At 54.1% G+C, this 24,095-nt stretch overlaps 1 protein-coding gene across 1 annotated transcript in view; it reads left to right on the top strand.

Annotated features, from left to right (window-relative positions):
* Positions 1-23,675, top strand: part of FAM102A (family with sequence similarity 102 member A) — a 40,826-nt gene extending 17,151 nt beyond the window's left edge. The window contains exons 2-11 of the mRNA XM_033192087.1: positions 10,976-11,096; positions 11,297-11,326; positions 14,020-14,136; positions 15,825-15,871; positions 16,014-16,168; positions 18,476-18,580; positions 18,667-18,862; positions 19,374-19,495; positions 19,587-19,656; positions 21,035-23,675. Of these exons, the coding sequence (XP_033047978.1) occupies positions 10,976-11,096; positions 11,297-11,326; positions 14,020-14,136; positions 15,825-15,871; positions 16,014-16,168; positions 18,476-18,580; positions 18,667-18,862; positions 19,374-19,495; positions 19,587-19,656; positions 21,035-21,080 (1,009 nt within the window). The 3' untranslated portion in view covers positions 21,081-23,675. The remainder of the gene's footprint in view (positions 1-10,975; positions 11,097-11,296; positions 11,327-14,019; positions 14,137-15,824; positions 15,872-16,013; positions 16,169-18,475; positions 18,581-18,666; positions 18,863-19,373; positions 19,496-19,586; positions 19,657-21,034) is intronic.
* The last annotated feature ends 420 nt before the right edge of the window (positions 23,676-24,095 follow it).

Here is a 24,095-nt window from a genome sequence, read left to right as displayed (position 1 = left end):
GGGAGCCACCTCCCTCCTTCTGGGTCTTCCCTGTGCTGTTCCCACTGCCTGGGACCTCCTTCCCCCCAGGTCTTCACTCAGCTGACCTCTGCCTGAGGTCCCGGTTCTGATGTCACTGTCCAGGGAGCCTTCTCGGCCTCCTGCCCCCAGCCTGCTCTGTTCACAGCCCTCGTAGCTCCTTCTCCCTCCTGGGAGACTGGCGGTGACTGCAGTCACTCCTGTGTAATGACCGTGTCCCCCTCTCAACCAGGGGCTCCTCCAGGAGGTTGCTCGCATTGTGTCCTGCACCCTAAGCCGGCACCATAGTCAGTCCTCATGGATGCATTGTAGAGGTCCCAGTCCAATTTGGGATACGGGTCCCTGTGTCTCCCCATACCACCCAGCATGCTTCCTGGGATGGGTCAGAGGATGGTCAACTCACTGGGCAGCCTTCCCAGGGCCGGGAGAGCTCCTGGAGAGTTCTGCCGGGCCAAGGACACCAGCCTGGTGGGGTGTTCTACTGTTTCCAGACAGCCCAGAAATAGCCAAATTCCGCTGCTGGGATGGCCACAGTGGCTGTGGTGGGTGCAGGGCTTGTCCCGCCTTGCTGAGATTTACATGTCTAATTGTATATCTTAAAGCTAAAAATGAAACCCAGTCTCTGTAATTACCTGTTCCTGGCAGTGGGTAGCTGGGGAAGCACACCCTGCAACCCCAGGCCCAGGAGGGCCGTTCATCTCTGTCTCTTCCCAGGCGGGCAGCCAGCCCTGCCAGCAGGTCCCATGTATTGCTTGGGGTGACTCCACTTGGTACCTTGGGAGGACCCAGGCCTTGAACCAGGTAGCTGATGTTCAGATCCCTTTTGTTTCTAAGCAGCTTTCCTAACCCATACCCTTTTCTCATTTTCAATTTAAATTTCAATTATGGAAACAACTCTTGGACAGAAACGAAGAAAGTGTCTCTGATAACCCTTCCACCGCACCTTTGGTTAGACCTGCTCTGAGCTCCCCTCCTGCCTTCTGGCCATTATCCCCTCACACCAGTGTGAATAAGCCTCTTGACCAGGGAGCCTGAAGTCCAGGATTCTGGGTTAAAACAATCTCTTTCTCTGGACCTTGTTCTATCTTTTTTTTTTTTTTTTTTTTTTTTTGAGACGGAGTCTCGCTCTGTCACCCAGGCTGGAGTGCAGTGGCCGGATCTCAGCTCACTGCAAGCTCCGCCTCCCGGGTTTATGCCATTCTCCTGCCTCAGCCTCCCCAGTAGCTGGGACTACAGGCGCCCGCCACCTCGCCCGGCTAGTTTTTTGTATTTTTTAGTAGAGACGGGGTTTCACCGTGTTAGCCAGGATGGTCTTGATCTCCTGACCTTGTGATCCGCCCGTCTCGGCCTCCCAAAGTGCTGGGATTACAGGCTTGAGCCACTGCGCCAGGCTGGTTCTATCATTTTAAAACTTCAGTTCTCCAGCCCAGATCTGGGCCACATTAGGGTAAGTGGGTGGTGGTGGGCAGTAAGGAGGGTCCGTGGTCCTATGATTTCGTTTTTCTTTTTTAATCGAGGTGGGATCTTGTTATGTTGCTCAGGCTGGTCTCCAACCCCCATCCTCAAGTGAGTCTCCTGTCTTAGCCTCCCAGAGTGCTGGGATTACAGGCATGAGTCACCACGCCTGGCCTGTTTTCTTAATAAACATCTTATTTATAATTTTTCTTCATAGCTGCTCGTTTTAGCTTTTTTACACTTTCTGCTTTCTGAGACAGGCAGCTGTTGTGCGTCTAGTCACTGCAGATGTGTATTGGGTACTGGCGTGCACAGCACCCAGCAGCCCAGGCCTGCCCTCTTAGCACTTGCAGACCATGGAGGTCACAGCCAGCTCTGGTGGCACTCAGCTCTCAGGACCCTGGGCCCTCCCCCAAGGGTCTCATAGTGCTGGGGTGAGGTCGTTCTGCAGAGTGGCATTTCCACCCCGGGCCACAGTGCAGTCCCCAGGACTGGCAGGGAGTGGGTTCCTTTCAGTCAGGTGTGCTTTAAGAAACACTCACAACGGATACTTCCTGTTCAAAACGAAGAAAAAAGGGACACCCATGCCCCCCATCCTCATCCTTTCTGTTCTTCCTTACTCACCCGAATCTCCAGACACTCCAGTGGCCAGAGATGGCCTTTATTTGCAATGTGATGTGGGCACCTCCTGTTTTCTCTGTGCTTGTGGGCATTTACATATGTCACTTTAAAAAATTAAATAAAAATGGGGTCCTGTAGATCCCCTTCTGCATGTTCCCTTCCTGCAGGTCTGATGGGGCCATCCCTCTCTGCTGGGGAGCACAGCTCGCCCTCCCTCCCCTCCTTCCCTTCTGGCGTTGCCTGCTGGGTACCATTGAAGCAGTTCTCATTACTTCCCGACTTCTGCTGCTGTGACCAGTTGCATACACGTGGACACCGCAGGGACTGCCCCTCCATACAGCCCCTCTGTAAGCTTGGGACCAGGGCTGCCTCTCCAGTCTCCCTGGCCCACACCCACCCCGGCACCCTCCACCCCAGCCACACTGGCCCCCAGTTCCTCCTCAAATGCGACAGACACATTCCTACCCCAGGGTCTTAGCACTTGCTGTTTCTCGTGCCAGGATTGCTCTTCCCCCAGGTATCTGTGGTATCTGTGGCCACTCGCTTCAGTCTTTGCTTAGATGTCACCTTCCCATGAAGACCTCCTCTGGACCTCATTCCCTGGTGCCCCCATTGCCAGGGGTACTGTCTGCCTCCCTGGTTGGTTCCTTTTTTTCTGTTGCACCACAGGCTAGCTGGCACGCATTTGCCTGGTTTTGTCTGTCTCCCACCCACTGCCAGAGTATGTATAAGCCCCTTGAAGGCAGGGATTTCTGTCTTCTCTGTTTATTGCTTGTGTTCCTAGAGCCTTCAGCAGTGCCTGGCACCTGGTGGGGACTTAAAAGGTTTCTGAATGGATCAAGGCTCTGAGATGTCCTCAATCCTGACCTGGCCAGCTCCCAACCTGGGGCTCATGGCTGCCTGCCTGGCATCCTCATTCCTGCCTGTCATCACGAGCATCCTTTACCCCACCCTGGCCTGATCCTGCATTCATCTCCCCTCATAATCCCTGCCCCATGCATGGGACTTCATGCCACCTGCCTGGGGGTGCCCAGCTGCTTCCCACCAGAGGGGCCCCGGGGCTGAGGGGGAGGCAGTGTGGGCTCTGAGTCAGCTGCACAGCTGTGTCCTGGCTGTGACACAGGGTCTGGACACAGATGGGGCTGGGGTCAAGACTAGCTCTGCTGTGACTTCGGGTGAGTTATGCAGCATTTCTGAGCCTCACTGTCCTCATCTGTAAAGTGGGCTGTGGTAGCGGTCACCTTTCAGTGTTGAAGAGTTCTTAGCGGCACACAGTAGGCCCTCAGGAGGTGGCCGCAGCTGCTGTGTTTTTTTTTACCCTTGCTGTGACCTCTAGCCGTGGGCCAGGGTGAGGCTGCTTGCCTCTTCCCGTGGGAGTGGTGACTTCTAATAGGTGATTGTTCAGAGCCCTGTAGAAACAGGAGGGAGGCCCAGTGCTAACCCTGTGAGCTCTTCCTGTGGAGGTGGGGAATGTGCCTGTTACCTGAGCTAGGAGGGCTCCACGTGGCTTTCTCTGGCTTGGTCCTGGAAATGCAAATGGGCCTTAGGCTTCCTGGCTGGCGTTCCCACAGCAAACTCTCAAAAGGAAAGGGAGAAAGCCCACAATTCACTGTGAGCTTTTGTTCCCAGACACTAATCCCAATTCCACTGGGTGTTTCAACACGCCCAGAGCACCGAGCTGCCTCCCCAGGCCTCCAGCAGCTGCTTCCAACCCCAGGTGAAGTGCGGGGACCCATGGCCACTCCCCGCCTTCCCGCTTTCAAGCTTGGGCCTCCTCTGGCTGCCTGGGAAATGTCTCTACTCTCTTTGCCTTTCCACTCCCCTCCTCTGGCTGTTCTCAGCCTCTGCCTAAGCCACAGCCCACGGGGGCAAGACAGAGCCACTGTCAGAATCAGATGCAGTCTTCTCACACCCTTGAGGTCTGGCAGGACCTGCCCCTGCTCCTTCACCCATCTCATCCCCTCTGATCTCCTCCCAGCTCCTCTTCAGCCACCGTCCTCTGCAGTCGTTTTCTACCTGCCAAGTGTGTTTCTGCATCAGGGCCTCTGCACTTGCTGCTGCCTCACCTGAAGGACTCTTCCCCCATCTTTGCTCAGTCCCCACTTCAGTCCAAGCCCTGCTCAGATGTCACTGCCCTAAGGGCCATCCCTAACCCCCCACCTGAAGTAGCCACACCTCATCTCTACCTGAACTCCCCACTCGCCTTCCCTTTGGTGTTCTCCATTTTTATATTTATCCGACCTACCACGTATTTAACAGCTTTATTGAGATATAATTCACATACCACACAATACACCCATTTAAAGTGTATGGTTCAGTGGGTTTTTTTTTTTTTTTTGAGACGGAGTCTTGCTCTGCCGCCCAGGCTAGAGTGCAGTGGCCGGATCTCAGCTTACTGCAAGCTCCGCCTCCCGGGTTCACGCCATTCTGTCTCAGCCTCCCGGGTAGCTGGGACTACGGGCGCCCGCCTTGTTGCCTGGCTAGTTTTTTGTATTTTTTGGTAGAGACGGGGTTTCACCGTATTAGCCAGGATGGTCTCGAACTCCTGACCTCATGATCCGCCCATCTCGGCCTCCCAAGGTTCAGTGGTTTTTAGTATATCCACAGTTGCACAACCATCATCACAACCAATTTTACAACATTTTCATCACCTCAGAAAGAAATCCCATACCCATTAGCAGTTACTCCTTTTCCCCTCAAGTCCCCTGTGTTAGTCTGTTCTCACACGGCTATAAAGAAATACCCAAGACTGGGTAATTTACGAAGGAAAGAAGTTTAGTTGACTCACAGTTCCACATGGGTGCTGAAACTTACAATCATGGTGGAAGGTGAAGGGGAAGCAGGGACTTTCTTGACATGGCGGCAGGAGACAGAAGCAGCAGCAAAGGGGAAAGAGCCCCTTATAAAACCATCAGATCTCATGAGAACTCACTCACTATCATGATAACAGCATGGGGGAAACCACCCCCATGATCCAGTCACCTCCCACCAGGTCCTTCCCTTGACACGTGGGGATTACAATTTGAGATGAGATTTGAGTAAGGACACAGAGCCAGACCATGTCATCCCCCATCCCTGGCAGCCACCAATCTAGTTCCTGTCACTATGGATTTGCCTGTTCTGGACATTTCATATAAATGAAATCATAAACTCTATAGTTCTTTCTGGCTGGCTGCTTTGATTTAGCTTCATGTTTTCAAGGTTAATCCCAGTTAGCATGTATAAGTGTATCATTTCTCTTTATTGCTGAATGATACACCATTGTATGCGTAGAACACATTTTATTTGTCCATTTACCAGTTGATGGACATTTGGGTTGCTTTCACCTTTTGGTTATGAATAATTCTGTGATGTACATTTGTGTACAAGTTTTTGCGTGGACACATTTCATTTCTCTGGGATATATACCTCGGGGTGGAATTTCTGGGTCGTATCATAACTCTATGGTTCACCTTTGGAGGAACTGCCATACTGTTTTCCAAAGGGGCTGCACCATTTTACATTCCTACCAGCAGTGTATGAGGGTTCCAGTTTCTCCACGTCTTCCCGTTTGATTCTAGCCATCCTAGTGGGTGTGAAGTAGTATCTCGTTTTAGTTTTGATTTTCATTTCCCTGATAGCTAATGATGTTAAGCATCTTCTTGCGTGCTTGTTGACCACTTGTGTATGTTCTTTGGAGAAATGTCTACTTGGATTCTTTCCCCATTTTTAATTGGATTATTTGTCTTTTTATTGAGTTGTGGGTGCTCTTTATATATTCTGGATACAAGTCCCTCAAATATCTGATTTGCAAGTATTTTTTCTTATTTTGTGGTTTTTCTTTTTTTTTTTTGATGGAGTTTCGCTCTTTTTGCCCAGGCTGGAGTGCAATGGCACGATCTCGGCTCACTGCAACCTCCGCCTCCTGGGTTCAAGTGATTCTCCTGCCTCAGCCTCCCGAGTAGCTGGGATTACAGGCATGCGCCACCATGCCTGGCTAATTTTGTATTTTTAGTAGAGACGGGGTTTCTCCATGTTGGTCAGGCTGGTCTTGAACTCCCAGCCTCAAGTGATCCACCCACCTCGGCCTCCCAAAGTGCTGGGATTACAGGCGTGAGCCACTGTGCCCGGCCGTCTTTTTTTTTAGGATAGGGTTTCACTGTTTCACCCAGGCTGGGGTGCAGTTGTGCAATCACAGCTCACTGTAACCTCAAACTCCTAGGCTCAGGCCATCCTCTTGCTTCAGCCTCCCAAGTAGCTGGGACTACAGGCATGCACCACCACTCATGGCTAATTTTAAAATTTTCTGCAGAGATGGAGTCTTGTTGTGTTGCCCAGGCTGGTCTCAAACTCCTGGCCTCAAGTGATCCTCTCACCTTGGCCTCCGAAAGTGCTGGGATTACAGGTGTTAACCACTGTGCCCAACTGAAAGTTTTTAATTTTGATGACATTCAATATATCTGTGTTTTTCTTTTATCACATGTACTTTTGTTATTATATCCAGGAAATAGTTGCCTAATCCAAGGTCATGAAGATTTTACCTATATGCTTTTTTTTCAATATTTTATAGTTTAGCTCTTACACTCAGATCTTTGATCCATTTTCAGTTAATTTTTGTATATAGCATGAAATAGATAGCCCCCCGCACCACCTCCCTCACACACACACTTCATTCTCTTGCATGTTGATATCCAGTGTCCCAGTAATATTCATTGAGAAGACTATTCTTTTTCCCACTGAATTATTTTGGCACTGTTGTCAAAAATCAATTGACCATAAAAGTGAAGGTTTCTTTCTTTTTTCTGAGACAGAGTCTCCCTCTGTCGCCCAGGCTGGAGTGCAGTAGCGCCGTCTTGGCTCACTGCTACCTCTGCCTCCTGGGTTCCAGTGAGTCTTGTGCCTCAGCCTCCCAAGTAGCTGGGATTACAGGCACATGCCATCATTCCTAGCTAATTTTTGTATTTTTAGTAGAGATGGTGTTTCGCCGTGTTGGCCAGGCTGGTCTCTAAGGTTTATTTCTAAACTTTTGTAAACTGAATAATCTCAGTTGTATTCCATTTGTCTATCCTCATGCTAGGACCACCTGTTGTTGGTTATTGTAACTTTGTAGATAATTTGAAATCAAAAGTGTGAATTTTAAAATTATATTTTACTTTTTAAAGACTGTTGACTATTCTGGTCCCTTAGATTTCCATGTAAAGTTTAGGATCAGCTTGTCAAAGTTCTGCCAAGAAGCCAGTGTGGGGCTTTGATAGGGATCGTGATGAATTTTAGAACTATTTGGGAGTATCATCTTGACAACATGTCTTCCAATGCATGAACATGGGATGTCTTTCCATTTATTTAGATCTTTAATTTCTTTCAGCAATGTTTTGTAGTTTTTCAGAGTATGTATTTTGTACTTTATTAAATTTATTCCTATGTATTTTTTTCTTTTTGATGCTATTGTACATAGAATTGCTTTCTTTGTTTCATTGTAAATGTTTGCCAATATATAGAAATAATTGATTTTTATATATTGATCTTGTATCCTGCAACTTTTCTGAACTCATGCATTATTTATTTATTTATTTATTTTTGTTGTTTGTTTGTTTGTTTTGAGACAGGGTCTCACTCTGTTGCCCAGGCTGGAGTACAGTGGTTCGATCTCGGCTCACTGCAACTTCTGCCTCCTGGGTTGAAGAGATTCTCTCATCTCAGCCTCCCGAGTAGCTGGAATTATAGCTACCTGACCTCAAGTGATCCGTGCCCACCTCTGCCTCCCAAAGTGCTAGGATTACAGGCATAAGCCACCACACCTGTAATCACATATTAGGCCAAGCATCATGGCCCATGCCTGTAATCCAGCACTTTGGGACGTGATGGCAGGCAGATCACTTGAGGCCAGGAGTTCAAGACCAGCCTGGCCAACATGGCAAAACCTCATCTTTACTAAAAACACAAAAAATTAGCCAGGTGTTGTGGTACATGCCTATAATCCCAGCTACTCAGGAGGCTGAGGCACGAGAATCACTTGAACCCAGCAGGTGGAGGTTTCAGTGAGCCAAGATCACACCACTGTACTCCAGCCTGGGCGACAGAGTGAGACTCTGTCTCAAAATATAATAATAATAATAATGGCTGGGTGTGGTGGCTCATGCCTGTAATCCCAGCACTTTGGGAGGCCGAGGGGGGGCAGATCACCTGAGGTCAGGAGTTCAAGACCAGCCCAACCAACATGGTGAAACCCCCTCTACCAAAAATAGAAAAGTTAGTCAAGCATGGTAGCATGCACCTGTAATCCCAGCTACTTGGGAGGCTGAGGCAGGAGAATTACTTGAACCTGGGAGGCAGAGGTTGCAGTGAGCTGAGATTAGGCCCTTGCACTCCAGCCTGGGCAATGAAAGCGAAACTACATCTCAAAAAAATAAATAAAATAGTTTTTTAGTGGATTCCTTAAGGGTTTTCTGTATAAAAGATCAAATCATCTGTTAATATAGTTTAGTTCTTCCTTTCCACTACTAGGTATTTTTCATGTTTATTTGTTCTTCTTCTTTCTCCTCCCACTAGAATGTAAGCTGGTTACTGCTGTGTTCCCAGTGCCTAGAACACGGCCTGGCACACACTGATGCTCAGTTGTTTGATGATGAATGAATCATCATCATGAATGAATGAATAAGTGGAGCCAGCATGACTAGGCTCAAGTGATGCCCCCAGCCCAGGGCCCCCACTCCTGTGGCACCTACCTATAGGGCTTAGATCTGTCCCTTCCTCCCCTGTCTTCAGCCCTGACCTTTTTTGCTTGTCCCCAGTCTTAGTTGCAGAGGGTTGTTGGAGCTCACCCTCCTAACAGGCTAGGTGCATTCTGGTTCTCTTGGTCCCTGGTGTCCTCACAGAGCCTTCACCAGGCCAGGCACTTTGCAGGATTCATTTCACTCAGTGCTCCCACAACAGTGGCCACGACGGGTGGTGTGCCCCAGTGAGTGTGCAGGTGTGGCCCAGGTCTGCCTGCCCTGTTGGCCCTTGTCACAGACTTGGCAGGAGCACAGGTCACATCCTCAAAGCCTTGTGGAGCCAAGAAGGGGTTGCCTGGAGGGGGCTCCTCATAGAAGGTGAGGCTTAGGGACTTTCATTGGCTAGGAAAACGGGACTCCCTCATTCATGCTGTTCCCTCTCTCTGGAACTGTCTCCTCCACCTGGCTACTTCCCAGGCTCATTCTATCCTGAGCTTGAATGTCACCTTCCCTGACTCACCCCTTCCCCCGCCCTCTCCTGGTGACACTGAGTCATCACTGGGTAAATACAGTCTGCAGTGGCTCATCCCGGCACCTGCTTGGCACTCAGAGGCCTGGGTGGTGCCTCAGGGGCACAGCAGGGTACTGCAGGCCCCACAACGCCACGGGTTCTCCTTGCCAGGCTTTCCTGGGCTCCTGAGCCGACGTGGCGACTGAGAGCCCTGACTCTGAAGTCAGACAGTCCTGGGTTTAAATCCTGCTTTGCCAGTCACTGGAGATGTGAGCTCGAGTGGCACGTAGGGTGGCCTTCTCTTGGAGCTTCAGTGCCCTCAGCAGTAGAACGGGTGGCATAGAGCCCACCTTGCAAGACTGCCGTGCAAAGCAAACCTGGTGATGCTCAGGGGAGGGTTGACTGTGGCCCTCTCCGACCCTCCCTGAGGCCTCGATCTGGCAGTTAACCCACTCTCCTTGGGTCACTTCCTTAGCTGTCCCCTTGGCGGTTCTGGTTAGGAGGATGAGCTGGAGATAACGTCTCTTAACACCGTCCCCTCCCTTTCCTGGCCACCCCTTCCTGAGCACAGGCTCTGCCAGGCAGGCTCTGTGGAGATGCGGAGCTGCTCGGGGATGCAGAGCGCAGTTCCGCCATGTGCCACTGCCACCCCCAGATCCTGCCGAGGCCCCCGCAGCAGTTGGGAGGGGCTTGGATGAGCTGCTGCCACTGGCTCCCACTCACTCCCAGAGCACAAAGCATCTCTCCAGTAAAGGGGTGCTGAATTTTTCAGGGTGGTCATGCTCTCCATCTCAGGAGGAACGGGGAGGGGGGCTAGAAGACCAGAGCCCTCTGCTTAGTGTTGGTGAAGCTTTCTCCACACCGAGTCCAACTACTTGGGTTAATCCCTGTTCTGCTCTTCCCTGTGGTGGCCTCAGGCGAGGGTCTTAGCCTCTGGGCCCCCGGTTTCTTTGGGGATGACGCTAATGATGTGGCTGCTCCAGACGGGTTGGAAAGGTTTGGCATGACCACCTTTCTCTGGCACTTGGAGCGGGCTCCAGGGCCTGCTGGCTCTTGTGAAGTTCTTTGAACAGTGCCAGGCACATGGGAAGCGCTGTGTGGGTATCAGCTGTTGTTACTACTGCCATTGTTGTTACTAGTGGTGAAGAATTGGGCTCTGGAGTCAGGAGGAACCAGGCTTCAGGCCCAGCTCAGCTATCTGCTGGCTGGGAGGTGTGGGGCAGCTTGCCTAGCCTTGGTCTCTTCATCTGTGAAATAGGCTGAGTAGTCCAGCCTAAGACTGTTGTGAGGGTCACGAGGCGGTTGGCAGAGCCTGGCTTTGGAGGAGGTAATGGCAGTGCAGGGAACTGCCCAAGGTCTCAGAGCAAGGTGGCGGGAGCAGCGCTGGGTGCAGAGGGAGGCTCTGCAGGTTGCCAGGCTTCCCGGGGAGGGACAGCTGCCCTAGCTCACCTCACCCCTGCCTTGTGTTCATCTCATTTTTATTACCTTTTTGCTGTTGTTTTTACAACTACACGAGTACATTCTTGTGAAAACACAGCTACTTTGTGACATGGTGAAAGTGAAGCTTCCCACTGCCTCACTCCCAATGGGCAGGGCTCTTGCTGTGTCCCTGGTACCACATGGGGTCCCCTGGCACGGATGCGCATGCCTGTGCTCACCTGTCACCTCTGGCCTGCAGGGAGGAGGTACAGGAGAACTGCGTGCGGTGGCGAAAGAGGTTCACCTTCGTGTGTAAGATGAGTGCTAACCCGGCCACCGGCCTGCTGGACCCCTGTGTCTTCCGCGTGTCTGTGCGCAAGGTGAGGCCAAGGGTGCGTGTGGGGCTGCTGGGCTGGGCGGTAGGCCCCTCCCCTCATGAGTCCGCACCCCCAGCTGAAAATGGGGAGAGTTGCTCTGCCCCTTGCCCTCCTCCCCTCAGATCTGGGGGGACTGGGGGAGATGCATGAGGTCCCTGGGATTCCCCAGTCAACTTGCTGCTCATGTCTCCCTCCTTGTGCAGGAGCTGAAAGGCGGGAAAGCTTATTCCAAGGTAAGAGGGGCTATGTGAAGGGGCGGTGGGATGGAATGTGGGGTGGCACAGGACAGGCACAAGGGAAACCTCCAGCCCCTTCTCTACCACAAGCAAGAGACACTCAGCCCTACCTGAGATGCGTTATTTTTTAGAAATATCTTTATTGATGGCCTTTGCACTCAATATAAAGGCAGCATACGGTTGTTGGAATATAAATGGTACAGAAGTTCACTGAGCAAAAGGGCCAGTTTCTGTCCCCTTTCCTCTCTCCAGGCCTCTTTCTGGGACCCCATTATTGGGATTGATTAAGACCTTTGCAGACCTTGTAAGAAGGAAAAAAGGAAATATGCTATACAAAGAGAGCAGCGAATAAAAATCTATGCATGTGGTTTAGAGAAATGCAAAATGAGCACCCTCTATGTGTACTTAAGTGCATGCAAACAACATGGTTTTTTTTTTTTCTGGAGACAGAGTCTTGCTCTGTTGCCGAGGCTGGAGTGCAATGGCACAATCTTGGCTCACTGCAACCTCCACCTCCCGGGTTCAAGCAGTTCTCCTCCCTCAGCCTCCCGAGTACGGCTGGGCATGGTGGCTTATGCCTATAATCCTGGCACTTTGGGAGACGGAGGCAAGCGAATTGCCTGAGCTCAGGAGTTCAAGACCAGCCTTAGCAATATGACAAAACCCCATCTCTACTACCGTTGCAAAAAAAATTAACCAGGTGTGGTGGTGCACGCCTGTAATCCCAGCTACTCGGGAGGCTGGAGCACAAGAATCGCTTGCACCAGGAGTGTGGAGGTTACAGTGAGCCGAGATCGCGCCACTGCACTCCAGCCTGGGTGACAGAGCAAGACTCTGCCTCCAGATAAATAAATAAATACATACACAGATTTGCAGCTTGGTTTTTTACTTAATCCATCCTGGGCATCTTTTTGTGTTATCACAAATTTCTATGTGCTTTCTAAGGGCAGCAGTGTCCCTTGGCATGGCTGGCGATGGTTGACTCAGCCAGCCCTGCTGCTGGACATGTGCATTGTTACCAGGCTTTCACTGCACCCACAGACAGTTCACTCCTACATAGTATTAATAAGAGCTTTTCTACTGAGTAAAGAGGGAGAAGACAGCTCTGGTTTTGAATAAGCCTGCTCTGCCTTCCATCCCTCTTCTCCATGGTGGACTCTTGGCCTCCTCTTCTCATCTCCTGGGAGGCTTAGCCCAGTGGCAGGAAGGTGGGCTCCATCAGCTGGGAGGGGAAATGCCTTCGCCTCACCTCTCACCCGAGGGAGGTGCTATACAGGGCACGGCCCTTCCCCCTGACCAGAGCTCAGGAACTCAGCCAGCTGGGCCGTGCACTCTACCCTGGCCTGGAGCGCTGACGTCCCTCTCCAGAAGCAGAGAGCAATATGGCTGGAGCCAGGCTGTAGAGGGTGCCGTCAGAGTGGAAATTTCTCTGATTCACACGGTGAGGACTGCTGCCCAGCCAGGAAAGGAATTACCAGCGAACACCTGGGAGTATCTCGCCTCCACTGGCAAACATTTACCAAGCACCCAGCCCATGTCAGGCACTGCCAGGCCCCTTCCCTTCTGTTCTGTAATTGAACTCCCACTGCAGGCTTTACTCCCATTATACAGAGGAGGAAACTGAGGCCCTGAGAAGTAGCTGGGCGTGGTGCTGATCAGGCCTAGTTTCAGTCCTGTCTCTGTTGGGTTAGCTGTTTGGCCCTGGGCAAGCTTCTTCCCCTCCCTGAACTTAGTTTTCTCATCTATAAAATGGGGATTAGTCTGAGTCCATGGCAGGGCTAGGATCTGAATCCACTTTCCTGATTCTGGAGTGTGTGCCCTGAACACTGCAGTAGAGACTTGCAGGCAGCAGGTACTTGACACCCATCCCTCATTGGTTCGGTTGGGTTCAAACATTGGTTCAAACATTTCGTTATCTATCTCTTCTGAGCCTGTTGTATCTGGAGCAGAGCTGGGCAGGAGGTGGAAAGCAGAGGCTCTGGGGCCTCCTAGACCCTTTGCAGAGGGAACCGGAGATGTCCTCCAAGTCCCCAAGCCTGGCACCACCTTGTCTCAACCTCAGTTTCCCCTCCAGGTCTAGCAGACTTGGCCTCCATCCATATGGCTTTCTTAGCGCATGCCCTCTTTGCACTTACTCCCACTTCCCTCCCCATCCCTCGATCCTCTGCCCAGAGTTCCTGAGGGCCTGTTCAGACCCTGAACTCTGCCCAGCAGCCCCTCACTCTGGCCTCTACCAGGGTGCCTTCCCTGGGGCTCCTGCTTACCCTGCAGTGCCCCTCCCCTGTGGGGGTGTCCCATCACTTCCCACAGGCCTTCCCTCCTCTCCTGCCTGCTGACCCGGCAGCTCCCTACAGCACGGCCTTGTTTCCCAGGGAACAATGCATCTGTGTCACGGACAACAATGTCCTTTCATGTCAGGCGCACTGGCTCTGGTGCACGCCGGGACGTGGCACAAAGGGTGCTTTGTCCAGCTCAGGGATGTGAGCTCCTGGCTTTGCCATGTTGGTGCTGCCGACCGGGGGCCTCTGTCCTTGGGTCCAGTTATGCAACAGTCAGTCGGGGCTGTGGGGTGGGCCCAGGGGCTTTGTCTGTCTCCCTCCCCAACTTTTGCCAAGTTACACCCTTCTGGGCTTTCGCCAGTCAGGAGTCCACACTCTCTCAGCCTCCCACACGCTCCTCTCACCTCCTAGCTGGGCTTCGCTGACTTGAACCTGGCCGAGTTTGCGGGCTCGGGCTCCACGGTGCGCTGCTGCCTGCTCGAGGGATATGACACGAAGAACACTCGTCAGGACAACTCCATCCTTAAGGTACTAGGGATCCTGCGGCCTCTGCCACCCTGACCACGGGGTGGGGACAACCAGGCTGCTCATCAGAACCCCCTGGAGAAGGGTTGTTAAAAATACAGGCCTTACCTGAATAGGTAGACATCGGGAAGGTGCAAGTCCAGGAATCAGGAAACCACTATCAGAGGGAGGCCTGGCTCAGCTGCTGGCCTCAGTTTCCCCATCAAGATCAGGGCGGGGCCCTGATTGTCTCCAAGGTTTGGCAGGCACTTGCAGTGGGTCCACATCATGCTGACTGCATGCCCTCTCTTCTCTCATGGTCTCCTGACAGCAGCTCCACGAGCTGTGGTGTCTTGGATTAGTCCCAGTTTCAAATGGGAGGAAGTTGAGGCACAGACATTAAGTCATTTACCTGGAGTCACAGACAGAGCTGGCATCTGACCCCCAGCCAGTTGACTTCTTGGCCCAGCTCCTAATCCTGCCCCAAGTGACAGGCGGTAGGTAGCCTGGCCCCTAGTGGATTATCAGCGAAAACGATGGCTGCTGAGGGCTCCGGGGCAGGCATGGGCAGGTTTCCAATGGCCAGGGCAGCCCCACCCCCAGGCAGCTGCCTTGTTGGCCTTTTGGGAACAGAAATGTCTGGGTGTCCATCATCAGCACACCTCTCTTCCTCTGTTTCCACACCTTCCACCGGGCCAGGAAAACAGGCTGTCCAAACAGCACCTCTGCAAGGGGACCCAGGGAGAGCCTATTGTATCTGGAGCAGAGCTGGGCAGGAGGTGGTGAGCAGGGACTCTGGGGCCTCCTAGACCCTTTGCAGAGGGAACTGGAGATGCCAGAAAGGGTCCAGACTGATTGTCTTGGGAGCCGGAGCCTTTCAGCCTCAGTCAGGCTGAAAAGCACAGGCACAGTAGCCCTGTGCACCTCAGGCCAGATCAAGGGAGCCTGGGGGCCAGGTAGCCTTGGGTTCAAGGGCAACTCCCCCATGTCCTGTCTGCAGGGTCTTGGGAGTCACTTCCCCTCTCTGAGTCTTGGTTCCCTCATCAACAGCCTGAGGCTAGTCTGCTTTCATGGCCAAGTGAATAAGCCATAGAAAGCATCAACCTAGTGGTCACCCTTTCATAAGTGGTGGCCCCAGCATCTGTGCCCCTCTTTCCCACCTGCTTATCCTTTGCCTGTCACTCCATCTCAGCCTAGATTTTAGGATCCAAATGTTGCTACATTTGGGCTGTTAAGTTTGCAATGACTTCATGCTTTATTCATCAGACTTTCACCAAACCCTGCCCGCCACCTGCTGTGCCAGGCCCCATGAGCCCTCTTCCCTCTCCTGCTGCTGGGTTGAGCTCTGTACTCCTTACACAGGGCCGGGGGTGAGTGTGTGACTCCACCCTGGAGAAGCTCACTGTCTAGGCCTGTAGCTGACTGCAGTCCGCTCACTCTGCCAGGCGCAGGCCTGAGCCCAGGCCTCACTTTGCTATGCACTCCCCTCTGGTCTGCCAGGCAGGCCTTGGTACCATCTCTGTCCTCCACACAGGGAAACTGGGCTCAGAGAGGTTAGGTGACTTTGCCAGAGCCCCCAAGCCAGAAGGGGGCAGAGAGACAGGATTGGAGTCCAAGCCCTTCTGAGGCCAGAGCCGAAAGGCTGCAGGGGGCCTTGCTCCTGGGCGGGCTGTGGGTGGCCAGGGCATGGCTGATTGCTCCCCTTGCCACAGGTCAACATTGGTATGTTCCTGCTCTCTGGAGACCCCTGCTTCAAGACGTGAGTGCTGGCACAGGCCTAGGGGGTGGATGGGAGCCCAGTCCTGGGCACTGGGGATGGAGGCACAGGGACTCTTGGTGTCCTCCGTTTTCGTCTGGTCCTGAAGCGGGGCACCCTAGTCACACCTGTCTGTCTTCCCAAGGCCACCATCTACTGCCAAGTCCATCTCCATCCCAGGCCAGGATTCCTCCCTGCAGCTGACATGTAAGGGTGGCGGGACCAGCAGTGGTGGCAGCAGCACCAACTCCTTGACTGGGTCCCGGGCCCCCAAGGCCCGGCCCACCATTCTCAGCTCAGGTACAGTTCCTCATCTGCCCACCCCTCCCCTGCTAGCGGCCCGAGGGCTTTATCTCCATGTCATGCCCAGGTCCCCAGGGAGACGCTGACTGAGGGGAAGGTGATGGTGGGAGGGTGTTTGCATGTTCCTGCTGGGCTGATGAGATCTGAGCACCTTGTGTGTGCTGGCTGTGCTGCTGGGCCCTGAGATCACAGCAGTGCCCTGGACTGAGACTGACGTGGCCTCCCCATCCTCATGGCCCTGCAGTCTAGCAGGAGAAACAGGCCTCAACCAAGTCATAGATAAATGACATGCATGTCTACCTGCAAACAGGATAAGAGCTGGGGAAGACAGGCCCAGAAGGTGGGATCCATCCGGGGCCAGGGAAGGCTTCCCTGAGGATGTGGTGTCTGAGCTGCATTTGGGGGGTGAGGCACAGTATACCTGGCAGAGGAACGTGCTGGGAGCTCTTGCTCTCCCACGTGCTCTATGACCTTGACTGGCCAGTTTGCCTCTCCCTGTCTCAGTGTTCTCTGGAAAATGGGATTGGTAATAGCAGTTACATCCCAGGTCACTTTGGGGATTAACTATCCACATGTGGGCACCTGCCCCGCACATGGTAAGCACTCAGTGGGCACTCTGGTTTTGGTTTTTGTTTTTTTAGACAGAGTCTCACTCTGTCACTAGGCTGGAGTGCAGTGGTGCAATCTCGACTCACTGCAACCTCCGCCTCCTGGGTTCAAACATTTCTCCTGCCTCAGCCTCTGGAGTTGCTGGGACTACAGGCGAGCACCACCATGCCCAGTTAATTTTTTTATTTTTATTTTTATTTTTAGTAGAGACAGGATTTCACCGTATTAGCCAGGATGGTAGCCAGGATGGTCTTGCTGTCCTGGTCTCGTGATCTGTCTGCCTCGGCCTCCCAAAATGCTGGGATTACAGGCGTGAGCCACTGTGCCTGGCCGGGCACTCTGTTTTTATTAAATTATCACTGGTACTAATGTTATGAAAAATGTGAAAGAGCCCTAACCCCCTGAGGAGATGGCGTGGCAATTAGGAGGAGGGGGTGCTGCCAGGACGGGAGGCTCTGGCCTGCCCCCAGGTGTTTGCTGGGCCCCCTCAACCCTAAGCAGGGCCCCCAGAGGTATGAGCCTTGGACCGCCCCCAGGTGATGAGTGAACAAGGCATCAGGTGGCAACCCTGATTGTCCCACAGAATCAGAGCACAGGCCTTGTGTGGCCCAGCAGATGCTTGCCGAGTGACTCTGCCTCTGCGAACTGGGAGCGGTGAGGGACCCTCTGACCTCAAGGGTCTGGCCTTCCTTCACTCCCTTTTCCCCTGCAGACCCAGCCAGCTGAGGCCCGGAACAGAAAGCTGGGGGCTTCCCAGCACAATTACTCTCTCCAGCCCCTGGATGGGAGTCCCCAGAAGAGAGATGTATCTGGGGATCAGGCCACCCCAGCACAGGTGGTGCCTTCGTGTGAAGTAGAGGAGGCCGCTCCCCCAGGCAGCGTGGGACTTGAGTGCCCACTTGCCTCTGGAGCTGGGCTCCCCCCATATGCAGAGAACCTGTTGGGGACTTGAAAAGCCACATAGTTATGGATGGGCACACAGGCCAGCCTGGGGTATCACAGGCCAGCCTGGGGTGTGTTGGGCAGGAAGGTGGGTGGGTACTCACAGCCCTGGGTAGGTCCCACCTGGTCCCTTATGCCTCCTGCTGGGGAGTGCCAGGAAAATTTGTTTTGAAGTTGGGCTTATGGGTAACTTGAGACAGGACTGTGGGCCTGTCCCTTTGGGCCAGCCTGTTCCCCTTCACCCTGTCCCTTCCATTCCAACTCTGCTGACCCAGGCCCCCTCCAGCCTCAGGGCCTCTGCCAATGCTGTTCTCTGTGCCTGGAAGGCCCTTGCCCTCCTGAGGCCTTAGCTGGCTCCCTCCAGCAATGTGTCCTGGAGGTCTGCCATTAAGGCCATCTCCTTGGAGAAGCCTTCCCTGTCCTCAGACTGGGCCAGACCCCCAGTAAGCACTGCTCCCTGCTCTGCACCTCTCACTGCACTTGTGGGTAGTGGAGGCAGTTTTTGTTCAGCATTCCTCCTCGCTGGCCTGTGGTGGGCACCCCACACAAGGATGCCTTCTGTGGAATCAACGGCCCTGGGTTCAGAGGGTGACCTATGGCTCAGGCTGGTTGCTGCTCCTCTGAACCTGTTTTTCAGTCTGTTAAATGGCACCCCGCCATGGGAGGCTCTGTGAGGGCACACTGTGAAGGGCAATGGTGAGCAGCACTGGGTGACCCCTGTCACCTCACCCCTTGCCGCTTTCTGCCTTCCAGGGCTGCCAGAGGAACCCGACCAGAACCTGTCCAGCCCTGAGGAGGTGTTCCACTCTGGCCACTCCCGCAACTCCAGCTATGCCAGCCAGCAGTCCAAGATCTCTGGTGAGTGGCTGCCTGGCCCTGCCCCTGCGGCTTCCTCCTTCCTCGGGATCCCCCATTATGACGCTCCCCTGCGGCACCCCCAACAGGCTACAGCACAGAGCACTCGCGCTCCTCCAGCCTCTCAGACCTGACGCACCGCCGCAACACGTCCACCAGCAGCAGCGCCTCTGGGGGCCTTGGCATGACTGTGGAGGGCCCTGAGGGCAGTGAGCGGGAGCACCGGGCCCCAGAGAAGCCGCCGCGGCCACCCCGGCCTCTGCATCTGTCTGACCGCTCGTTCAGGTGAGGCCTACTGCTTGGTGCCCCCGGGAGAATAGACCCCTCCCAGTAGTGCCTTGAACCTCCGTGTCTTTACCTGTAACACAGGGACCGTAGGGTCCCCAACTCAGTGGGTTGGGTGGTGGTGATTCCACCAGCTCATGGCCCTGAAGGGTGCAGCCATGCCCGGCATGCAGCAGGTTCTGTTCATGGCTGCTGTTGTGGTTTTGCGGATCGGACAAGAGCACAGTCTGTGGGCCTGACAACTGGGCTAAGCCTTAGAGCCACTCCTATGCGCTGGATGGCCTTGGGAAGCTGACTTACCTGCTCGTTGGCTGGCATCCTCATCTATAAAACCGGCTCATGATGGCAGCTGCACCCTATTGTGCACACAAGGGTTCAGTGAAGCACAGCACGGAGCACACAGGGACATTCTGAGCACTGCTGCAGCTGGCCGGCATTATTGTCGTGGTTTTGTGCTTGCGCCTGTGACTGCTCTGACCGTTGTGACTTGCCCCCCCAAAATCCGACCCAGGCGGAAGAAGGACTCGGTGGAGAGCCACCCGACCTGGGTGGATGACACGAGGATTGATGCGGATGCCATCGTGGAGAAGATCGTGCAGAGCCAGGACTTCACGGATGGCAGCAACACCGAGGGTGAGCCGTGCCGGGCTGGTGGGGGCGAGGCCACCTGCTCCAAGGGCTAGCCCTGCCCCACTCAGCCTCCATCCTCCCCGTGTTCCCACAGACAGCAACCTCCGGCTGTTCGTGAGCCGCGATGGCTCCGCCACACTGAGCGGCATCCAGCTTGCCACCAGGTAGGGCAGGCTCAGGGAGGGGTCGTCGGGGCGGCTGGGGCTTGGGGGTGGGAGCAGAGTCCCCACAGTCCACTCACCTGGCCTTGAATGCCAAGTCTTGTCGCCACAGTGTGACCCTGGGCCTGTCATGTCTCTGAAGCTCCCTTTCCCCATCCGTCAGGCGGTGTGGACACCACCACCTCACCTGGGAGCCTGGGGCAGTGAGGGCACGGACAGGTTCGGTCAGTTCCCATGGTTCACAGGGTCACCTCGGGCAGTGACTGGCACAGGGCTCGGCACACAGCAGGGGCCTCACACGTTTATTTAGAATCCTCCCTTCCCCTTCCTCCCAGCTCCAGGGACTGGGAACAATGGTGGTGGTGATGCCTCATGGGTTTACTGAACACATCTTTCCCTAGCACCATCTAGGCACCAGGCCCTGAGCGAAGGCCTGGTTTAACGCAGGCTGCTGCCTACACGGCATCCACAGATGGCGGGGATAGATGAGACCAAACTTGCAGGAACGACAGTTTATAGAGTCTATGCCGCATCACAGGCATTCATTCGGAGCATGTTGACTGTGTGCCTGGCTCTCCGTGTGCTTTTGGCTCACCGAATGAATGAGCGAGTGAGCAAATGAGCTTCCAATGGGCAGGCTACTGAGGGCAGGTGGGGAGCCTGCCTAACATCCACATCCCCAGGGAAGAGGCGTGGCCGGGCTGCCGCGCAGAGGCTGCCCTTTCACGCTGCTCTGCTGACTTCTGCTGGCCACAGCCTGGAATGGCAGCTGTCACCTTGCAGTAGCCTTCCTGGGCTGCTCTGAGGTGGGGGTGGGGGAGCAGTGAGCAGGAAGGAAACTGAGGGGCTGGCTTCCTTAGGGGTTTGTAAACACACCCCTCCCTGGCCCCCTCTGAAAATGAGGAAGCATCTCCGGGAAAGAAACCAATCTGGTTGGGAGTGAGATCACAGCAGAGCTACATGCTGAGCCCTGAGAGTCCCCGACTCCAGGACTAGGCCTGGGCTCAGCAGGGAAAGGAGCTGACCAGGTTTCCTGACTTCCCACTGCCCTCTTGGCCACCCTCACATCCCTCTGAGCCTCAGTTTCTTCACCTGTCAAGTGGGGCAGGGTGCAGTCACTCCCTGCCAAGGTGACTGTGAGGATGGCGTGGCACAGCCAGACGTGCCTGGAAGCGCTCTGCAGGCCCCACAGACTGATGCTTACTATCTGTGTCACTGTGGGCAAGGGACTTACCATCGCTGGGCCTTGGTTTTGGCCCCTTTGCAACACGGGGCTGGTTAACAGCACCTGCTTGTGAAACACCTCCAAAGGCCTGGTCCAGTGGAGCGCTCAGGAAATGGGACATTGATGGGGACATGCTGACCTGTCTCTCACCTGCAGGGTCTCCTCTGGGGTCTACGAGCCAGTTGTGATTGAAAGCCATTGAGGAGCAGGTGTCCGGGCTGGAGAAGAGTCCTGCTTTCTCTGGAGTCCAGACCCGCATCATTCCATGAGGAACGTTCCCCTTCAGATCACCTCTGCGCCATATCTCCTCCATGCCTCCTCCATGCACTGCAGTCCACACTGTCCCCCTAGCATCATTCCATTGCCCTCCCATCCATGCTGGGACCCTCCTGGCCCACCAAGGCCCAGGCACCACTGTGAATATTCTCCTCTGAACCACTAGAGGGCAGGCCAGGCGGGCCAGGCGGGCCCATGCAGCTCGTGGACAAGAAGGAGCTGGCCAGGACTGTTGCTGCCAGAGACTGACCCGGCCCTCTGGCTGAGGACATACAGCAGCTCCTAAATGTAGAGATGCCTGTGACTGAGGGGCTTCTCTACCTGTGTCCCCACTCACTCCAGGAGCACTGACTTTTGGTCACATCTTAGCGGCAGGGCCTTGCTCCCTTGCCCTGGTGGTGGGGGGGCCAGACCGCCTCCAGAATCCTGCCACCTGTGACTGTCTGCTTAGTGCTTCAGCTGTCCCTTCCTGTGTCCTGGGGGACCTGCTGGCGGCCTCTTCCTGGGAGCCATGACCTCACACCCCACCCACACTCCAGATCGAGACCCCTGCCTCCCCCGGCGAAAGTCCTCCCGCTGCCTTGCAGCCTGCACTTTGCACATGCTCACCCCCAGCACAGTCCCGCTGGCCCCTCGCCTCCCCTTCCCTGGGCCCCTTCCCAAAGACTCCTGGTCACTGCCTGCTGTGCAGTCAGAGGCCCAGGGTCCAGCAGCCCGGCGGGAACGGGTGCTGCCTCTCCTCCCTCCAGTTAGCTCCAGCTCAGGTCTGAGACCCGTGCTGAGAAAGGTCTGAGCACTGACGGTGCCCTCTGCCCAGGGCTGGGTCCTGAGCACCTGGTTTTCCTGCAGGAAGGTTGGAGCAAGCAAAGTCCTCTGCCCTCAGGGTCAGCTGCCCCGACTGGGGTGGATGCCAGAGAGGCAGGTGGGCTGTGGCTGGACTGGTCCGGAGCTGGCTCCATTGCCAGAAAAGCCTCAGCCTTCCTCTGTAAGCATCCCCCCGTTCTGGGCAAGGGGGAAGGGCTCCTTTAAGGGGTGTGCTTTCCCAGCGGGAAGCAGTCTGGCCCTGCCCCCTACTAAAGCCTCTGCTCTCAGCACTTTCCCCCAAGTCCTTGTAACTTGCTTGAAGGTGGGTTCTGGCTGCCAGCCAGTCCCTGGACAAACTCTCCTGCCCCTTTAAAATTTCACTCGTTTTGTATAAACCCAGCAGGCTGGTGTTTACTTAGCCCTGTAGCTTTTTTCATTTTTTCTTTCCTTCTTTCTTCTTGAGTTCACGGTTCAATATTGTCTCCTCCCCCAGGTGAGGGGAGGTGCTGCTTTTCTGCCCCACCTGCCGGCTGGTTCCAGCAGTGCTGGGGCCCAGCTGGGGGGCCGGGATGGGGGCTTCTCTCTCTGGGAGGGGTGCAGGTGCCCTCCCCAGACTGGGAGGGTTCCTTCCCTAGTTACCCATCTTCCCTTGCTGGTGAGAGTTGGGCTTCTTGGTCTTGGAACTCCCTGGCATTGGGACCAGAGCATTTCTAGCATTTGTTGTTTTACTCACCTAACCCTTAGAAAATGAATGTTAGAAGGTGCCTGCCGAGGTGGGACAGAGTGTTTACTCAGGCTGGAGAAGGCTCTGCTCAGCCCTGAGAGTCCCCTCCTGCCCCACAGATACTGGCACTTTAAAAAGGAAGCTGACCGCACTGTGTCCAGACGAATTCGCCCCCAGAAGATGGGGGGAGTTCTGTCCTGCCCTTCTATGTCTGTGTGACCTCACCCAGCCTAGGAGGGAGGTGCATTCAGGGTAGATTTGCCTCTCATTCAAAGTTTTGGGGCTTTGGGCAGAAAATAGCCGGCTTTGGTGCTGTTGGGGAGACTCCTCCAGACCAGGAACCCCGGAAGGAGACAGAGCCTGCCACATCCTCCCACGCCAGGCCCTGAGCCAGGGTGATTGGACTGAGAATTCGGCCACAACCAAATTGATGTTGGCTGGAGCCAGAGGCCAGAAAGCCTGGCTTTGTTGTTCCCATGTGGGAGTCCTGTCCTCAGCCCTCCTGTTCCCTTGAGCTCAGTGAATTCCCACCAGGCGCCCACAGCTCCTGGACTTCAAATTCTATATATTGAGAGAGATGGAGAGTATATCAGAGATATTTTTGGAAAGGAATTGGTCTATGCAATGTCAGTTTGGATCTTCTTGAAAGTTTAACGTTTTTATTAGGAGATTTAAGAAATAAAGGTCTGCAATATCTTTAGGGTTTTTTTTTTTTTTTCCTGTTTACCGCACAAACTGACCACACGGCATGTCTGCCAGGATGGAGGGTGTCCATGTTCTCTGTCTTTAGGGAGGTGATCAAGGAGGTGGGGGAGGTGTCTTTTTTTTCTTTGAGTCCCCTCCTTTCTAACAGAATGTTGCCACCACTACTTGAGTGGGCTGTGTTTGTTCCTCTGTCCCAGCTTCTGTTGTAGAAAATAACATTGTTAGGGGAAATCAGCCTAGTGTCAGTGTCTTGGTTTGAGGGGAAAAAAATGTTTCAGTTTTTGTTTCTTTTGCTGTTTTGTTTTTACCTTGTTACTTTATCATACTGACTTTCGGGTCAAAGGCAACATCAGAAGGATGTCAGATGTGTATAGTGACATTCCAAGGGTGGGGAAGATGTAGGGGTCCAGGGTTCTCCCAGTCCTGGCTGCAGGCACAATCATCACCACTTTCATCATTCCAGATTCCTGAGGAGGAAACTGAGAGGGCCTTTACCTGCCAGCCTCATACTGAGCGAAAGCTCTGTCCTCAGGGCCAAGTTCTAACCACTGCCCTGTAGACCTCTGCAATCAAGTGGCCTCTAAGGAGCATGCCTGAGGACAAATAACTGTGCCTCAGTTTCCTCACCTGCAGATGGGGTTATCAAATAACACGACTGTGCAGCCTGACCTATAGGAGGTGTGAATGTGTTCCCAAACTAAAGCCCCA

Source organism: Trachypithecus francoisi, unplaced genomic scaffold (assembly GCF_009764315.1).
Source record: "Trachypithecus francoisi isolate TF-2019V2 unplaced genomic scaffold, Tfra_2.0 Contig01585, whole genome shotgun sequence".
Lineage (NCBI taxonomy): Eukaryota > Metazoa > Chordata > Mammalia > Primates > Cercopithecidae > Trachypithecus > Trachypithecus francoisi.
This window is presented reverse-complemented; position numbering and strand designations above follow the sequence as displayed.